This window comes from Protomyctophum bolini, assembly GCF_963924005.1.
Source record: "Protomyctophum bolini genome assembly, chromosome: 18".
Taxonomy (NCBI): Eukaryota; Metazoa; Chordata; class Actinopteri; order Myctophiformes; family Myctophidae; genus Protomyctophum; species Protomyctophum bolini.
In genome coordinates, this window is record NC_137879.1 from 21,829,747 (window position 1) to 21,848,190 (window position 18,444).

Below are 18,444 nucleotides of genomic sequence, written 5' to 3' on the forward strand. Positions count from 1 at the left end.
AACAAAAATATTTCACCATTACTCAGATTTCAAATAATGTCATGTTTATCTTTCATAGCTTGCTTGAATAACACATTTTCTTCTTGTGATCTTAATTATAAATTTATTTTTTCTATTTAACCAGAAGTGAAGGTTGTTTTCTACCTTATTACTGTTTATTAATCTTTGGGAGGAAAACAACAGTGATCACATTTAGAAATAAGTCACTTTATATAATGTAGGTAGTGAAGGTAGTGACCCTGTGTGAAGTTCAGAACACTTGTGCAACTTCCCAAGCCTTTCACACACTGCTGCCAGAATTCACCCGTCTATAAAAGCAGTATGGAGATGTTTTCCTTGGCCTGGTAGCACCAATTCTCCCCGTTATCTACTCTGGAGTGACACAGAACCTGTTATTCCAGGTCCCAACTGGCCAGCCAGTTTCAATATGAATTTAACTGAGCCTCTACCTTTATCTTCTTGCTTCCGCACTTGTTATTGGCAAGAGTGACCTTAATAAAGACAACCCCACAGGCTATGGAAATGCCGCATCCCCTGTGGTGGCTGTGGCATGTCTGGAACAACAACAGTTGATCAAGAAACCAACCACTGGACAAGTTGAATAGAACTTGTCTGAGCCATTGGAGAATCAAGCACCCCTCTGTCCTTGATTACTTTTTAAATTGTGCCCAGAGGCTGGAGGCCCGTAGCCCAAAACGGTGCTAACGTCCTCTAGCACAGCCGCATTCAAAGCAGGCTCATAATATTCAAAATGTGCTGTAATGGCGTAGGCCTACTAAGAGTTTTGAAGCACCTCCCAGTTACGTAAGACCAGGGTGTACAAAACACTCAGGTTCCAAGTGCGCACTATTTGTGTTCCATTCCCTTTCAGCAGGGTGTTATTCACAACTCTGTTTACTAGATACAGGGCTGATAGGAGTCTATCCCACGGCTCCGTCTCAGGTTTCACCATTTGTGTGCAGGTGCTCTCTTTAACAGAAGCCTTTATTGGCATTGTTTTATGTAGCCACATACACCCAGTCACATGGTGCTACTCAGCCCTTGATATATGAGTTATAGAAAGTTACATAATGTTGACTGTTAACACGAAGCATAAAGGCTATCTTTACCGTTTTAACATCAAAGTAGGGCAGCAACATTAACTCTTAAAAGGATCCCTGGCTAATTCTAAACATTATACTTGCCCTCTATAACAAACAAAAAAATGCAAACACCTTAAATATTTTATTTCTTTCATAAAAAGAGAATCACTCAATAGGAACTGCTCAATGTGTGGCCCAGCCCTATGGAATGTATGGAATGCACGTGCTAATACAAAGTATTTAGCTTTGATGCTCATATTAACTTTAGGAAGTATTAAGTAGTTTTTTATTAGCACGCCATAGGGATAGCTAGATCATATGGACATAATGACTTCACCTTGCGATGGGAGCAGTTCCTATTGAGTGAAAGATTATCTATTTATGAAAGAAATACAATATTTAAGGTGTTTATATTTTTTAATTTTAGTTGTAGAGTGCAGGTATAATGTTTTAAGGCATATTTGTCTCATTAGCCAGGGATCCTTTTAAAATGTGGGTTGTTCTCTTGACAAAATTTAGCTGAATGCTGGTTGGATACATCCCAGCAAAGTGACCTGTGCAAAATCGTCAACTTGCCTATTCCTTCCACTTTTTGACTTGGTTAGTTTTTTCCTTGTTGACATTGTATGTTTGCATTGTGCACATTAACCAGGGCTCTCCTTCCCTATGTATGTACAGGGCCAGAGCCTCAGCTGTATGACGTACACTACAGCCCAGGGGACGGAGCTGTGGGCTGCACCGAGGAGTACGATGAGGTACGATGAGACACAACCGGAATTGATACTTCCTTCTGTGTCAATACTCAAGGTCCGAAGGCCCAGCTCATTTCCATATATCACGATGCATTGTTCTTTATCAAAAACTAATCCTAACTAATCCAGGTAATATAGAAACCACAAAGACCAGACCATGGCAATCATCAAACCTAAAGAAATAGGGAAACATTTGCACTAGAGCAGTGATTCTGAACCTTTTTAATTTCAGGAATCCCCATTTTGTTAAGATTCTTTATCTCTGGGGCCCCAATCTAAGAACATTTTTATTGTTGGACATGATTTGGTTCAATAAGGCCTGCCGATTGGTCCAGAATTCCTTTAATACCTAGGTACTGTAGGTATAGAAGTAACAGTGAAACTGATTAAAATATCCATTGTACATTATCTAATTGTATTTACTTATACTGTATGTAGCCTACTAATTGTGAAGACTACCTATCGGTCATTTGGTGAACATGGGGACACCCTGGAACCACCTCAAGGACCCCCAGGAGTCCCTGGAAGCCACATTCTCAACATCATGTAGATTTATTATAGCCTGGTGTGGTCCAGTTCTGCCCATGTCTCACTCACAGCAGCACAGTGTCCAGTTCCCAGGCTGAACTTCTGCTGCACTCACACACGCATCCCGCTGTAATTGGCCAAGCGGCCAGCAGAGCTATCATTACTACTCTGTGAATATTCCACATGCTTGGCACACATGCCAAATGACATCTGGCTGAATTCTCTAGTTTTCTTTTTTCTGTTCACAAATATTGAATGAGCTGCTGGCCGAGTCGGGGCTGAGATTTTACATGTGCGTGGAATTATGTTTTTTCAGCTGCGGTTAGCATATCTGGAATTCCTGTCTCCTTCTGCACACAGAGGTTGTATATTTAACTATAATTTCTGCAGGCGTCAGCGAGATTGAATTGTTTCTCCCATTGTGCACTTGGATCACTTTAAGTGGGATTGTAGTTACAGTGTGCAGTATCAGCGCCCTCACGTGGTGTGGTTGATAAGTGCACTCCCAGTTTTTGCAGCACATTGATGGAGCACGTTTTTCAGGATCAGCAGTACAGCTTGGCATTGACACTGACAGGGGGTTCCGTGCTTATATACAGGGAGTCAGGGACATCCCATGCTTGAAAAGAGATGTGCTTCTGTTCCAAGCATCCTCAGCATTATTAGTTAGTTATTCAGTCACAAGGACTTGTTAATTCTTTTCATTGGTTAAATATTTATGAAAACTCACAGACAGACTTAACCACTTTAGACAGCTATGTGTGTCTCTGGGTCCCTGGGTCTGTCGGAGCACGAAAATAGCGTTATAGTGTTTGTTCACCACCAAGTGTCACTGTCTAAATGGCAGAACTACAGTTTGTAGATCTGCTATTTTCACTACTTTTGCGTGACACTTTCAAGACAAAGATATACTAGGGCACACACACACACACACACACACACACACACACACACACACACACACATTTGAATTATTTTATTTGGATCTGCACAAGAGGCGTAATACAATAGACCCAAACACTGATCAGAATTAGGTTATACATTATATGGTCCAACCAAGCTGCTGCACATGCTTAACACACAGAGGGAAAAGAAGAGAGAAATAAAAAAAAAATATATATATAGCACATTGTTGACATACTATACTATTACTTGATACTACTAGACAGGATGTTTGTTTTGGTTTTTTTAAGCCACCTAGGGATAAATTAAACAACGCCTTCTCCAGACAGACAGACTGCCCATAGTAGCTGAGACAGAACAGTATTTAGCCAGCTTTTTTGCATTTGTTTTTAGCAATCCACCCAATTGCAAACCCCTGAGCACAAGTTTATGGACATGGCCCAGACTTCCAAATACAAGGACAATAAGTTGACAGTTATATCCTAAGGCCATAATACGTTCCACCAGAAGCTGATATTTCAGAAGTTTGGATGTAAAACAAGTGTCCATATACAAATCAAATGGGCAGCCTATTTCAAATATAGTGACAGTTTTTCTAATTTCATTGATGAACACAATATCTGGGGTATTTGGAATATTTTGTAGTGAATTGACATGCGTGTCATTATGATCAAACCAGTCTATTTATACAGTGCTGTGTTTATACATTATTGTTGTCCTGTCCTGTACTCCTCTGATCTTGTCTGAGACCAGGTCCACCAGACGGTCATGTCTGGCAATGTACAGTCCTTTATAGTGGCTGCAACCATTTAAGATGTGTGCGACTGTTTCTTTGTCATGTGGTACTGGATGTAGGATGCAGTGTGGGTCGTGTGCTGATGGGTACCAGGTTGCCAAGTTGAACTTGGTCGGCAACACCTGTAAACGGGCTTTAATAGTGAAAATGAGAATGTCCTCACCTATGGTGTTATTTGACAGTATAGAGTGTGATAATGAGTGGTTTGCAAAGGGAAGAAGAGCCAGTTTTACACACACACACACACACACACACACACACACACACACACACACACACACACACACCACACACACACTAATAAATACATAAAAAGATAAAATGGGAAGATACAAGGTTTCTGCTCAACAGTGACGACGATATGCATCACTTGCCGACGCTGTAGGTGTTGATGAGCGTAAGGTTCAATGAGGTATTCAGGCACAAATATGGAGTGAGAACAACATTCCAGGATTAGAATTAGAGCAGCATGGTGTCCGGAGAGACTCATAAATCTGCCAGCAGCTCTATAATGAGAAGCACTGATACAATGCTTCGTTGCAGATATGTGCCGCTACAATCTCACAGGCTCCAAAGAAGGCAGAGAAACCTTGGTATCAGATCACTCTGGATAGAAATGAAACGTGTGTTTTACAATGCAGAATTAATTGAACTCTGAGCTAATGGTGTGTGAGTCAGTCTTGAGTTTTTTTTTTTTTAATTTATATTTTAGACCTGAAACGTCCCGGTAGCTAGTCACTATTTCTTGGAAGGCATACTGTAAGCGGCATATTTGTGGAGTTGGTGGATGTGTTTGAAGTAGACACCACACCTGTATCCCTGGCCTTGTTTTTTCCTCTGGTTCCTGGCAGCGGAGTCCTCTCTCTCAATGGCCATGCTGTCTTAGACCTGTTTGCTTTCAAAACAGGCGAGGTGAGGCTGTTCACCGGAGGCCTGGCAGAAGAGGTACATAAAAACGCCCCGTCCAACCCGCCCCCTCCTTCACAAAATGTTCCCTCCCTTTGGGTTTGGGATATTTCTTTGGAACAGCAAACAACAAATAAGAGGCCCTCTCCTGTTCTCACAATCCAAAATGTATCTGGCAGTCTTTTTTATTTTTCTTTCTGTCTCTAATTGCCTGTTATTATGCGCATCGCCAGGGAGTTATGACAACACTGTATGATATACAGTACTGCACGCCTTCATTCTGTCTGCTGGCTGTGCGATCCGGGACACTGGTAGAACATGGCTTAATGATTTACATTGTCACATGGCGACTAGGAACTAGAATGTACCCATGCCAGGAGACATTAAAGATTAAATAGGTGTAGGTCTAATCTTGTGTTGTGTTTTAACCTAGGGGTTGAGGAGTCACTGTCAGTGGTGGATAATAACAAAGTACATTTTCTCAAGTACTGTACTTAAGTGTAATTTTGAGGTACTTCTACCCCACTACATCTCAGAGGCAAATATTGTACTTTTTACTCCACTGCAATTATTTGACAGCTTTAGTTACTATGCAGATTTAGATAATTATTACAAAACATAGAGCCACATAAGCTCTATTTTATAGTTATATGTTTTTTAGAGTATTTTTACTTTAGCACTTGAAGTATATTTTGATGCCAGTACTTTTATACTTTTACTCAAGTATGATATTGAATACAGGACAATTACTTGTAACAGAGTATTTCTACATTGTGGTATTGCTACTTTTGTACCTCTTCCACCACTGGTGCGAGTGCCCAAGCCGCCTTCCCTGGTCTTTGGACTTTCTCTCCTTGTCCCGCCCCCTGAACACCCAGCGGAGCTGAATGAGGTGTTTCGATATTTTAAAATGTTTACTCTCATTTTCTCTCACTCTCTCTCTCTTTGAGAGTGAAAGGGAGGAAGCGCTATAGGAGGGGGTTTAATCGCAGGGGTCCCATGACAGGCCAGCTTTCCTGTCGGTGAGGCCGGGCTTTAGAGAGCATGGTTTTGGGAATGGTGGATAGCCCTCTGGGTCCTGCACCTCCCGGAGCTTTACACAGACAGGTAGGTCAGACAGACCTGCCATTTATGGCAGATTCATGATAATTGCAACAAGCAGTTTATTTGAGCATTCTAGTTGAGCATTTGGTGTTTTGTGCCCGGGAAAATTCAGTAGCTTATGAAGAGTTGCTTGTTTGCTTGTACTTGTGGACTGAAGGTGTCGGGACAGCAGGTTTTGCTTGGCACAGGCTTCAGAAAGGCAACAGGCTGCATCTGAAGCCTGCGTGTTCTTTGGCTTTTTGGACGTTGGCGTAATTGGCATTTATACCCGCTTGCTGTATGTGAATGTTAAAAATGGGCTCCCGTTTGAAACTGGTGTCTTGTATTTCTGTTTTCTCACTGTCATTGAACGTCTTCAGCCATTATCATTTAGTGATCTATTACATCATGGAATAACAAAGACCAGCTGATGCCTGTCAATACACTTTTATGACCACAGCAGCTTTACTTACGAATATATAGGTAAATATATTCTCTGTGGACTGGAGACATCTATTATGTCTGACAGCAGGTCTGGAAATCTATAAGACATAAAACTATGGATATATGGTATGAGCTATGAGGTATTCCTTATTGTGTTTTGTGTTTATATTCAACAGGCATAATATACGTAGTAGTAGCATATATTGGCCTCACTACAACGTTTTTTAGGTGGTGAATTATTAACCCTTCTAACAATCGTGTATGTGACTGTTCCCACTAACAGGCGATGTCGATATCATAATAATTGACCGTTTTTCTCCAACTCTCATCTCATTGTAGCAAAATGAGGTGACGGACAGCGCGTACCTGGGGTCAGAGAGCACCTACAGCGAGTGTGAGACCTTCACGGATGAGGACACGGGAGCCCTCGTAGCGCCCGAGATGCACGAGGAGGTGGAGACGGACAGCGGCATCGAGGCCACCATACATGATGCTGATGATAGCAGCAGCAACAGGTCAGCATAAGGTTCAGGCATACAAACTGCAGTCCATTCAAAGTAAACGTCACATGGATTGCACACTCGAGCAGTTGACTTCCTAGGAGGACCCATTCAACTGTTCATGCTTTGCTTCAGTGATGCACACATTGGAGCTCCTCCTCAGTATACAGAGGTTGCTTATATTGTCATTATAGATGCATTCCAGGATTGGGCCACACAAGCAGGGCCGTCAACCTTTTTTTTCTCGACGTGTGTGCGCGCGATTTCTTTCTCTTTGCATTTAAAGGGGGAACATTAACCCATTTAGACCATAGCACGTGTGGAGCCGTCCTAGCTAATCCAACCGATGGATTGCGAGGACGTGTACACGGCTCGTATCTACTAATCTAGGGAGCTCTCCGTGGTTTTGACAGATGGATATACTAACCTCTTCATTTCTGACTTCAACATGCCTCTCATTTAAAATATGAACGTGAGGGATTATAATTTGATGACCGGCAGAGACTCCAGAAGAAGTCTCACAGGGGATTCACACTATGGTCCCACTTGGCAGATGTTGTAGTAGTGTGAACGATGCCTACCGTTCCCGGGAGCGGATCACACCAACCGTCCCCGGGACCGCATGGGGGGCGGGTCTCTGGACCGTTGAAGTGTATTCAGATACGGATCGTTCCAATGTGAATGCATGCGTACCTAAAGAAGGACATGGACTGTTTATTTTTTAGAACGTCACATAATCTCTAGTCGACGAGCCAAGCGTCAACTAAAATAACCACACAGACCCAGCACAATGCGTAACACCAGCGCATTTCTCAACGCCGCCTATCCCGAACTATCCCTTTAAAAATGTAAATTCTCTTAAATAATGGTGGGCGTTATTTAACCACTTAGGCCCTACATGCTTTTTTGTATGACGAATAGGGAAAAAATCTGATCTACAACCTCACAGAATCGGATTGCGATGCATTTTTAACTAGATCTGCTATTTTCACTATTTAAGACATGCAATTGGCTGTTTACCTACAATGAATGGCAATCCCAAAATGGGGATGCCAAATTGAAAGTAAGAAATTTGGAACACTAAACATGGAATAAAAATAAAAGTACTTTACACCAGATGGCACTAGCTAACAATAATGACTACTCTGATTACCCTCCTATTTTAAACCTTGCTCCAAGTCTATGAATGCACCATTACATTTAGGCACAAACTAGACCATCCATATATTTGTTAGAGAAAAAAAGGGCAGAACATTAATTTCTGTGTGTTTAAAAAGAGGGGGTATTGGAACAAATGGGGCTATGAATATGGGCTTCTCTGTCCCAACATGCATTTACAGCATTACTGTAGTAATGTAAGTGCCCCCCTGGGGCAACTAGACGCCATCTACAATCCAGGTCAGGATGTAGACTCTGCATGTAGGGATGTGAACTTGATTCTGAAAAGGAAGGTTTAGGTCAAAGCTTCTAGCTGATTACCCTCGTGTTATAAATCACATGGATCAGGTTATAATAATATGACCTTCCGGCCATAAGGCTTTCTGTACATGTGTGTCAAGTCCTCCGCTAAGAGGCAGAGCCCTGCACTGGCCCTTCGCACACACCTTCCACAGCCTCCACATGCTTTACGAGCCAACTCTGGATCAGGGACTACTTGTAGACAGTCTATTTGGGTCAGCAGACGGCGAGATTAAAATGATGCGGTGGACAGCCACTGTGTTTGATCTGATGCCCCAGTACCTCCCATGTTTTTAGATTGTCTACCTGAAGGTGCTTGAGTTCACCGGATTAACCCTTCTGCATACTGTATATCAAACCCTGTAGATGAATACAAATTAAAATGTCCTGGTGACATTCAGGGCTCTGCACCACAGTGAACTAGTTGACACTTTGTGTGATTGTTGTGTCTTTCACTGCTCATCTAAAGATAACTTGGACTAGAGATAAGCAAGTGAAACGCTGTGAGACCTTGTGCACAGAGAGACTTTCTAAAGGTCCTTCTCAGTGTGTCTGAGTGGATCATCGGATCTGTTTTATAAGAATGGAATGTTTCTATCTGTTTTGAATTATCAGAATGAGGCATCAGCCTGTACTGATTATAGTAAGTTAAGTTAATCTTTTAAATCTTTTAATTCATCTAATGTCTCATTGTGGTTTTTACTGAATTGGGTAACGGCAATGCTCAATCTTAATTCACAGTCTTGCCAAACTCTCCATTTTTCATCGTCTTGTTGTTTTCTTTCGACGCCTGACACGTTTGTTGAGTGGGAATCTGTTACTCATACTCATTAGCAGTTTGCAATGTTAACTTGGAATGAAGATGATTAACGGTTGTGGGTACTGGACCAGTTATCGTCAGCCCATGATGCTACCCCCACCTCTTAGGCTGCTGTTGTGGAATCTCTCGAGCAGCAAGGCCCTTTTAGCAAGGATGACTGACCACACCGCATATGAGCATGTATGATTTTGAACGGCTATCTCTCTGACGACAGCTCAAACGGGCTGATTGGTTTAGTGTCTAATTCTGATCATTGAAATACAGCTTTCGATCATTGTTTGAGCGTTCGAGACAATGATTTCTATTTCCTCGTGCAGAAATGTTTGTATTCTTTTCAACATAAAATATTGTGTAAAACAGGTTTATTAGGTAAAAGATTAATTCAATTACTAAATTTACTAAATTTCAACACTGGGGCTGGGCCAACTAGAGCAGGGTTTCCCTGCAATTTGAGACCATTCATCACCATTAATTATTTTTCAAAAATCGTTAAAGTAACTGATGTACAAGCTCACAATCTGGCACATTTTTTATTAATACTTTTCATTTATCTTAATTTTTTAGGAATGTTTTGTGGGATAAAAGAAAAAAGTTACCAAAGGTAAAACAAAAAAAGCTGTATATTCGCTGTCCATAAAAAAAGGGTCAGGATCTGTGTTTGGATAACACTGAATTAGAGGCTTGGAAAAGGTTCAGTGAAGTACAGAGAAATACAGTTGTAAGGGCAGGCGCTGGAATAGAGTTAAATTGTGGCTACTCTACTGCCCTACCTCAGGATAAGGGGGGGGGGGACGACGACATTAATTCTGACCACTGAATAGGAAAACTTGGGTTCACTGGCCAATTTATAGCTAACAAACTCCTATGTTTCGTGGGGGTTGTGTAAGTTGTTGTAAGTGCCTTGCGAGGTTGACCTAATTGAATCCTTCCACCCGAGCGTTGCAAGCCGACTGGCTGCAGCACACCGCCGTGTGCATGTCTGAATGAACGTGTTGTTTTTGTGGGGGCATAGTTTGTGCCAGGCACGGGGGAGGAAGTGTTGAGGAATGAGGCCTTATCTGCTGACTGTGTGACCTGTCTCTTGGTCCTGATGACGGATTGGATGGCTCTGCCTGTCAGGGATGTGTTTGGACTTCCCGTTCCATGACTGAGCCTTGAATTCCAGGAAGTGTGGAGTAAGCTCTTTTAGGTATTTTCCTTCTTTTCTCTTTAGTTGGAAAGGGGCTAATCTAACCCCCCCAACCCGATTTTGGAAGGTGCACATCCTGTGATACCAGTGAACCTCTTTGAAAGAGGATTTATGTTTAAAATGTCACTCAAATTACAAGGTCAGGTGTTCATCACTGTATTTCTTCGTTGACTTTTTGAAATGAGCAAAGCCATCACTATTCTTCAGTCTTGGTAAACAAAAAAATCCACAATTCAAGCACTTGAGAAACATCTTCCAGTCAAAACAACTCTTTATTGCTTCCTACATGCAGTGACTCAACACTGACCGTTAGTAACTGCTGACAGAAGGGCCTTTTAGGCTGTATTTTGCAATAAAGCATAGCTACCCTTGCTTACCCCTACTACTGAAGACAATGGCTGATGCATATACAGTAGGAGTACTCCAGGGATTAGGAATCTTAACACGATTAACTAGCTCCACCCACCTATTCCCGGCCCTTTCCATCCAACCCCAGCTGGGAGAGTCAGTATTCTTGCCTATTAGCCCCTACTTAGCCTAAAATCTGATTAACACCAGCCACTCACAGCCGCCCTGTCCCGATTCAAACTTGAGTCTAACGGGTGTCATAGATGATTCACTTACTAGCACTCACACGGAACTGCACAAAAGCAAGCTGTGAGGACCACAACATCACCCTGGCCACTTTTACCTTTTACAAACCAGAGTTTATTTCATGTTACTGTAAACGAGTGAAACGTCAGGATTCCACTGGGGTTTTATGGGATTTTATGTCCGGTTTCTCTGAGGCTTACACACACCAGCTAGAGGAGTGCCTTCTCTCTCATCACCTGCCCTCTCTATGAGAGACCTAAATATGGGCCCTTACTCAGGCCTGGGTTCTGGGTAAGTGTCTCCAGATATGTTTTTGAGGGGCGCTAGCCCCTCCTATTCCTATTAATACAGGTTTAATGTTTGTTTTTAGTTAAACAAACATTAAAAATCACACATGTGTGAAGTGAGGGGCGCTAATATATTAAAGTCTAACTCATGTTGATTAGGTGATGTAATGGTAATATAAAAGAAACGGTGCCAACCCAAACATTAAACACCATTAACAATAAAGAGACAATATGACGTAATGAGGCACATTATGACGTACATTTTCCCTTCATTGTCAATGGCGTTTACTAGGGATGCACGATAATTATCGTCCCGATAAATTTCGACCCGATATTAGCAATTATGACGTCATCCCGATAAATTCGATAACGTTATAATAGCGCCGATAATATACTTTATATGGGCTCGAAATTGCGATCATTTTGGACGCAAATGCGCCTGAAATTTTATCTGTGAGACATAAAAATATAGTTGGTAGCAACTATGGGACTACCAATCATTTCTGTGGTGCGCCCAAACGCTCCCCGAGTCGCCAATCTCTCCGGAGGAACGGCTGAGACGAGCGAGAGAGAGACGCTTCTCCACTCTGTCTGTTGCAGTGTGTAGTTCCATAGCAGGCTAATAGCCCCGCCTGCTTCTCCTCTCTATCTCCCCTCTCTCATCACTCACTGACTCGCATGCATACGAACGGTGACTGTCTCAGCAGCTGACGAGCGCGTATTGGTGCTCGTTCATTCATCGCGCTGTTGAATGCGTGTCACTCGTTACCGGTTGTAGTTTATTAATTTGCTCCAGTTGTGTAGCATTGTGAAACGCGACGCGACCGTTTTGGTTGAGAAATGTAGAAGTAGTAGCTGTTTGGCTACATGATGCTACAGACCATGCTAATGACTTATATGCTAACAACAACGTCTATCACTGGAACTTGGATAGTGTTGTATTTGTGTTTACACACGCACACACACAGACAATAGTGGTTCTCAAAGTGGGATCCGGGGAGTCAGAGTTTACAAATGGAACGAAATTGACCCTTACAGGTCCATTTGGTTCCATTTGTACCCTCTCAGAGTTGACATTGATTTTACGATATAAATAAAAAATTATAAATTGAGGTCCCTTATGTAAATGGCATTAAATGGGGGGTCAGTAGCCTAATGCATGTCAAACTGGGTGTCCTTGAAATAAAAATGATGAGAATCACTGCTAGAGCCCTGGCATATATCTGTGGGCTAACAATTTGGGGTCCTTGCTCCTTGACATGGAAAAGTTTTGAGGCCAACTGACCGGACACACACAGACATTCACAGACATTATATTGTTGTTTTTAAAAATTCACACCTGTGTGAAGTGAGGGGCACTCTTATCATCATACGTCATCTGGCCAATCACAATTTGCTCTGGGACTCCCAATTTATATTGTAAAATCAATGTTATTTTTACTCTGAGAGTATACAACTGGAAATGTTCCATTTGTACACTCAGAGTTACAGACCCATAAGGGTCCATTTGGTTCCTAACTATATCATTTAGCTGGGGACCCCCTGGAACTCCCTCAGGTACCCCTGGGGGTCCCCGAACCCCACTTTGGGAACCACTGATATAGCCTACTATACTGTTATTGCTTAGGTCAAAGCTGTGTTACATGTACCGTTACTCACTAGTATGTATTTTTTATTCATGTCTATATATTTTTATTATCGGTTATCGTATCGGTATCGGTCTTTGAGAAGCAAGAAGTTCTCGATATCGGTATCGGTTTCAAAAAATCAATATCGTGCACCACTAGCGTTTACAAAACAAACATTGAACTAAAGACAGACATTAAACCTGTGTATAGGAGGGGCTGGCACCCCTCAAAAATGCCATTGACAATGGACAGAGTTTAATGTTTGTTTAGTCGCCAACACAAACATTATCATTATGTCATCTGGTGTGCCTGAAGGTACGCAAGTACGCAATAGAAGTACAAGATGCATTTCTTTGCGTTTGTAATTGATGGCTATTCAGATACGGTAGTTGCTAGTTAATGTAGGCCTACTATGATATTCAGATATTCTGCACCTGATGCTCGTATACTGGCTGCTATGCTTGTTTTCTCAGTACTATTTACTGTTGACTTGACTAATGTCTCTTACAGAATAGTGTCTGCTAAATGCCTAAATTATACATTTAAATTGTAAAATAAATAAAACCACTAGGCCATCAGCGCCCGAGTTGGTAAAGGGTCATTCTCTCTGAAAAGCTAGAAATTGACCACTATTGTTGTGTGACTACAGATTGTGTTTTGCTGATTTGGACATCCTGTTATCCTGTTGGTAGTTGAGACAACTACAGTTTCCTGTAGGGTAGCAGGGAAGACAGGCTTTCCAGCTATGCACAAGAGCAAGCCGGATCAGAGCCTGACCGATGCCAGATGTTTGGGTCCGATTCCGTTTCCGATTTTTGGAGAGTCCTAGACCAGCGATTACAGATGTTTAGACTTTATTTTGACCCAAAACCCATTTTGACCTGAGATCAGATTCTAAAAATGTCTTCTACATCCTGACAGTTTTCTGAAAAAGCTATGTTTCTTTGTCAGTCGTTCTTCGATTTTTCAAAAATAGCAGACCTACAAGCTCGTAGCGTGCCACAAAGTGGCACGCTACGAGCTTGTAGATCTGCTATTTTTCAATAGCTAAAGCATAACATAATGCTAATACCAAAAGGATTTCCCGCCCAAAATGGGATAAGCAAGAAATAGACAAATAACATGTGATACTATAATAAATAAAATACAATTAACTTTATTTCATATAACCTATTAATCTCACAATGCAACTTGTTGTGAGCTTGTAGATCTATTTTTTTCTTCATCATCTTTGAAACTTTTCATCTATAATTATGCCCCAAATAGGGACGCTAGGTTGAAAGTGGTGATAAAAAATCCTGGCGTGTTAGATACAGGGCCAGTGTTGTCATTGTCAACAAAGTGAAATATTGTCCAATATATTGGTTGGGCTTTAGCAAGGATTACTATATTTATCCTCCAGTGTAGTGATTTAGTCACAAGCTAATACTGTCTGCCAATTACTAAACAAACATTGTTAGGACAGTGTGTGAACACTGTCTCACTTTCAACTCGGATAAGGTTATCGCTTAAGCTTAGCCCACATAAAACCCAGTGAAAGCTCTGCTCACATGCTGCTAGTGTAGACATCACATTTCCTCATTGCCAGCCAAGTACAATGCAAGACTTTCACCAGGGCAGACATTTTGACATGAATGTGAATTAACAGAATACCTTTGAAGAGACTGTGGAACTTGTCAGAATTGCTGCACTTCTTTGCCGATGATAAATCACCAGAGTAAATGGTCTTTGCCGATGATAAATCACCAGAGTAAATGATCTTGTTTGGGATTTGGTTCTTTTCATTTCCGGGCCTCTGGGTCCAGTACGCCAACATCCTGCCAGCTCTTACAGACCAAGCTTGGCACACACTGAACGACTGCAGCACTTATCTTCTCAAGAAGTCATAATAGATGAGCCTGGCTATGTACACCTGCCTATGTGGTCTGTAAATACTTAGGCCCTCATTTATCAATGTGGCGTACACCCAAATATGGGTGCACGCCGGAATCACTGCAATTTTATCGGCATTTATCATTCCAGCGTGAACTTGAACTTTGTCGTGCGCCCGGCCAAATATCACGTCAGGTCAGGAACTGTCGTAGGCTTTGTCCTCACCAGTTGTTTGTCGTAGAAAAGCGGAGCAGCATTGACTTACAGGCTGTCATAGGCTTCTAAACATATGTATTCACTCCTAAGAAATATATAAAACGAATAAATGTGATTTTTTTTGACATTTCCAGGTGTATAAGCAATTAAAATCATGAAATTAACAATAATGTTGCAAATTAGATGCTTAAGCCATTTAAACAGTGTTTTGCATATATGCATGCCACGTTTTCGTTCACTAATATATCTTGTATATTAAATGAATAAAGACTTTAATAATTGAATATACAACTAACAACACAGTGACAGGTGCGTGTGTGTGTGTGTGTGTGTGTGTGTGTGTGTGTGTGTGTGTGTGTGTGTGTGTGTGTGGGGTGGGGGGGGGGGGGGTTGAGGCGGGCAGCGAGGCGAGCGAGGAAAACTATTGGCTTTACATCATTCAATACCCATGCTCGAATTTGAGGCTGAATTTACACTACATTGATAAATGAGGGCATTAGTCTCTTGAGACAGACTGTTGACGCCGTCAAATTCTAAGGAAAAGAGGGCACTGTTTTTCCTTTATTTTGACGATGGGTACTCAGATTGGTAAATATTTGATGCCAGAGCTTAGTAGTTTATTAACCTGTTTCCTATAACCCATAAGTCTTTGCGTTTGTGTGTGCATAACTTCCTCTTGCTGTGTTGCCAGATTTGGCAAGAGAAACAAGTGTCCAGGTCTATGAAAACAAGCACAAATGAAAATAGCAGATCTACTGCTCACAGCGACACATTGTGAGGTTGTACATCTGTTATTAAAAAAAGAGAACCAATTAAAATATATTTAATATATTTTTATCATTTTAACAAAAGAAAATTCTGTGGACAAATTTATATTAATCTGGGGTTCCTTGACATGAAATGTGGGAACCTCTGGTTTATAAAACATTAGGAAGCAATCTCAGATAAGGAACTTCTGTACACTTTAGAAACAAGCCCCAAACAGGTCAATACACTGAGGCGAAGACTCTCACTACTTTCACCTTATCTGGGTATCAAATAAAATGCATTCAGTCTCTGATATATCTTACCAACTTATTCAAGTCTATCAGTACAATCTCCATATTTGGGGTCGTGCTGTCCCAGAGCTCTATATATGAGGAAGACGTGACATCCAACACTCACACAGGCTATTGTAGAAACATCATAATGGTATACACGCCTGGCATCGTCATGGTGATACGTACCCAGTATCCAGTAGAAGCGTATACGGTAAAAGAAGGATCAGAAGAGGTCTAGTTATGGCAGCAACTCCTACTATTGACACGGGAGACTCCAAAGCCCTCGACACGAGACAGAATATTTGGCCTTACAACACAGATGTAGATGTAGTGTAAGAAGCTTCGACATCTTACTAGTTTACTAGTTTGAGCTATTTTATATACACACTTACACAGTGCAATAAACTGAGTGTTTTGCATCTATCGTTCACCCCTTTATTATGTTATGTCAACCTCCACAAACACTCATCCACCATCGCCTTGGATGTATAATACAGTATTGTGATATTGACTACTGAAGTTTTCTGAATTTCAAAACAAAAAAAATCCTAGTTACATTCCATTTATTGCACAGTGATAAATCAATTCAGAAGAAAAAACGTATTTGCCGGTATGTGTAGCAAATGTGTACACATGGCAAACCAGCGATTGACAATGTGTGCATATATCACCCAGTCATTCACGTACCCACTCCTTTTCAGGTTCTCATTGAACTCTGACATCCACAACCACTCTCTGGTGACGGTCATCGGCGGAGAGGAGGAGCACTTTGAGGACTTTGGGGAGAGCAACACCTCAGAGTTGCTGCTGGAGTCCAGCATGGACGGCACTGAGGAGGACCCCTCCCTGCTGCAGAGCCCCGACCAAGTCAACGGATCCTCGCTGCTCCTGTCTCCCAGGTAGAAACCCGTCACTACTCCCAAGTCCCAACACTGGCAGATAACGTGGATATTTATGGACCAAGCATAATCAAATTATGTGATATATGTCTCCATTGAGCGGTACTTCCTTTAAACATCCTTAATTACACATTTCAGTTGTGAACCTACTGTGAATTAAACCAAACAAGAGTGGCTTCTGTGTCTACTGTCTGGCCATTAACTCTTATGACATACTCAGTGGCTTGGGATGGGGTGGATTTTCCCCACCCCAAGATAGCGTCTTTGTCAATATAGTAAATTAAAAATACATTACAAAGGCCATGAAGATTTCTGTATTTCATCCCGGTTTGTCACCTCACAACAATTTCTTATCTGGTTGCGGTACCTAATGATAATGACACTATCAGCTACATTATCAACTACCGTCTCCTTGGATGTCATGTCACTAATCACTTTCCAGAGTGACTGTTTGTTCAGAGAGTCTGAGGTCAGTCATTGATAAGCACTCTGTGGAGAATGTCCGTCCCACCCTGAACTGCCTTCCTTTAGTCCGGAAGTGCAACAGAAAAGGAAGTAGTCATTCGTTGACTGTTGTCAGAGTTAGTCAGAGTGAGAATATAGCAGGCTGTAGTTTGTTCCACCGCTGTGTTCCCTTTCCTGAACTCCTTAGTTATCTGAATGCAGCTACTTACTCACATCTTTTAAGTTGCTGTGGATTCTATAGCTGAGTCCACTGGGACAGAGAGAAGGTGACTGTTCCTGGAACGATAAGACAACCTGAGGACGAAGAGTGCTTAGTTGGCACACTTGGCCCCTCGACTGTCAAGACACACATTTAGGTCATCTGTAGTCGTTTGAAGTGTCTGTCAAACACTGAGGTGCACCCAAGCTCTCTCTCTCTCTCTCTCTCTCTCTCTCTCTCTCTCTCTCAATCTCTCTCTGTCTGTCACACACACTCACTCACACACACATGCACGCACTCATTTTAACACATTTAATTCTCCTACTCACTTTTCCTGTGTTTTCTACTCTGCTTCCATCAGACACAAAGTTGGTTAAAGCACAATTCCACGTTGGGTGATATTCATCCCCATATATTAGCAGCTAACTGCCTAGCTTTTGTAGCCCTGTCAAAATATGGAGAGAAGCCACTCATAGATAGGACTGTCCTAAAAGCGTTTTCTTCATTGTGAGTTGACTGAATGGTCCATAAGATTTCTACGGGCAAATCTTTGAGGTAGCAGAGGGCAGAGGCCAGTCAGTTCTGCACATAGTACGTTCTGTACTTGGTTATCCCGCTGGGGAAAATAGACATCCACAACACATCGCTGCATCCCACAAAACCTCACCCACTCAGCACCCACTCAAAGCTCCCACTGTGAGCCGATCGTGCTAATTATGGAGATGCATGCATGTAGCACTAGACGTCAGTACCACCTACACACACACACGTGTGTGCACACAC

At 41.9% G+C, this 18,444-nt stretch overlaps 1 protein-coding gene across 2 annotated transcripts in view; it reads left to right on the plus strand.

Annotated features, from left to right (window-relative positions):
• The window catches only part of rab11fip3 (RAB11 family interacting protein 3 (class II)), a 50,989-nt gene that overhangs the window by 15,608 nt on the left and 16,937 nt on the right, over positions 1-18,444 (plus strand). Inside the window, exons 3-5 of one of the 2 annotated variants that reach the window (XM_080789528.1) lie at positions 1,761-1,837; positions 6,834-7,009; positions 16,800-16,997. In XM_080789528.1, the coding sequence (XP_080645654.1) occupies positions 1,761-1,837; positions 6,834-7,009; positions 16,800-16,997 (451 nt within the window). Of the gene's footprint in view, positions 1-1,760; positions 1,838-5,951; positions 6,075-6,833; positions 7,010-16,799; positions 16,998-18,444 lie in introns of those variants that run through there. The other variant, XM_080789529.1, reaches the window with a different exon arrangement.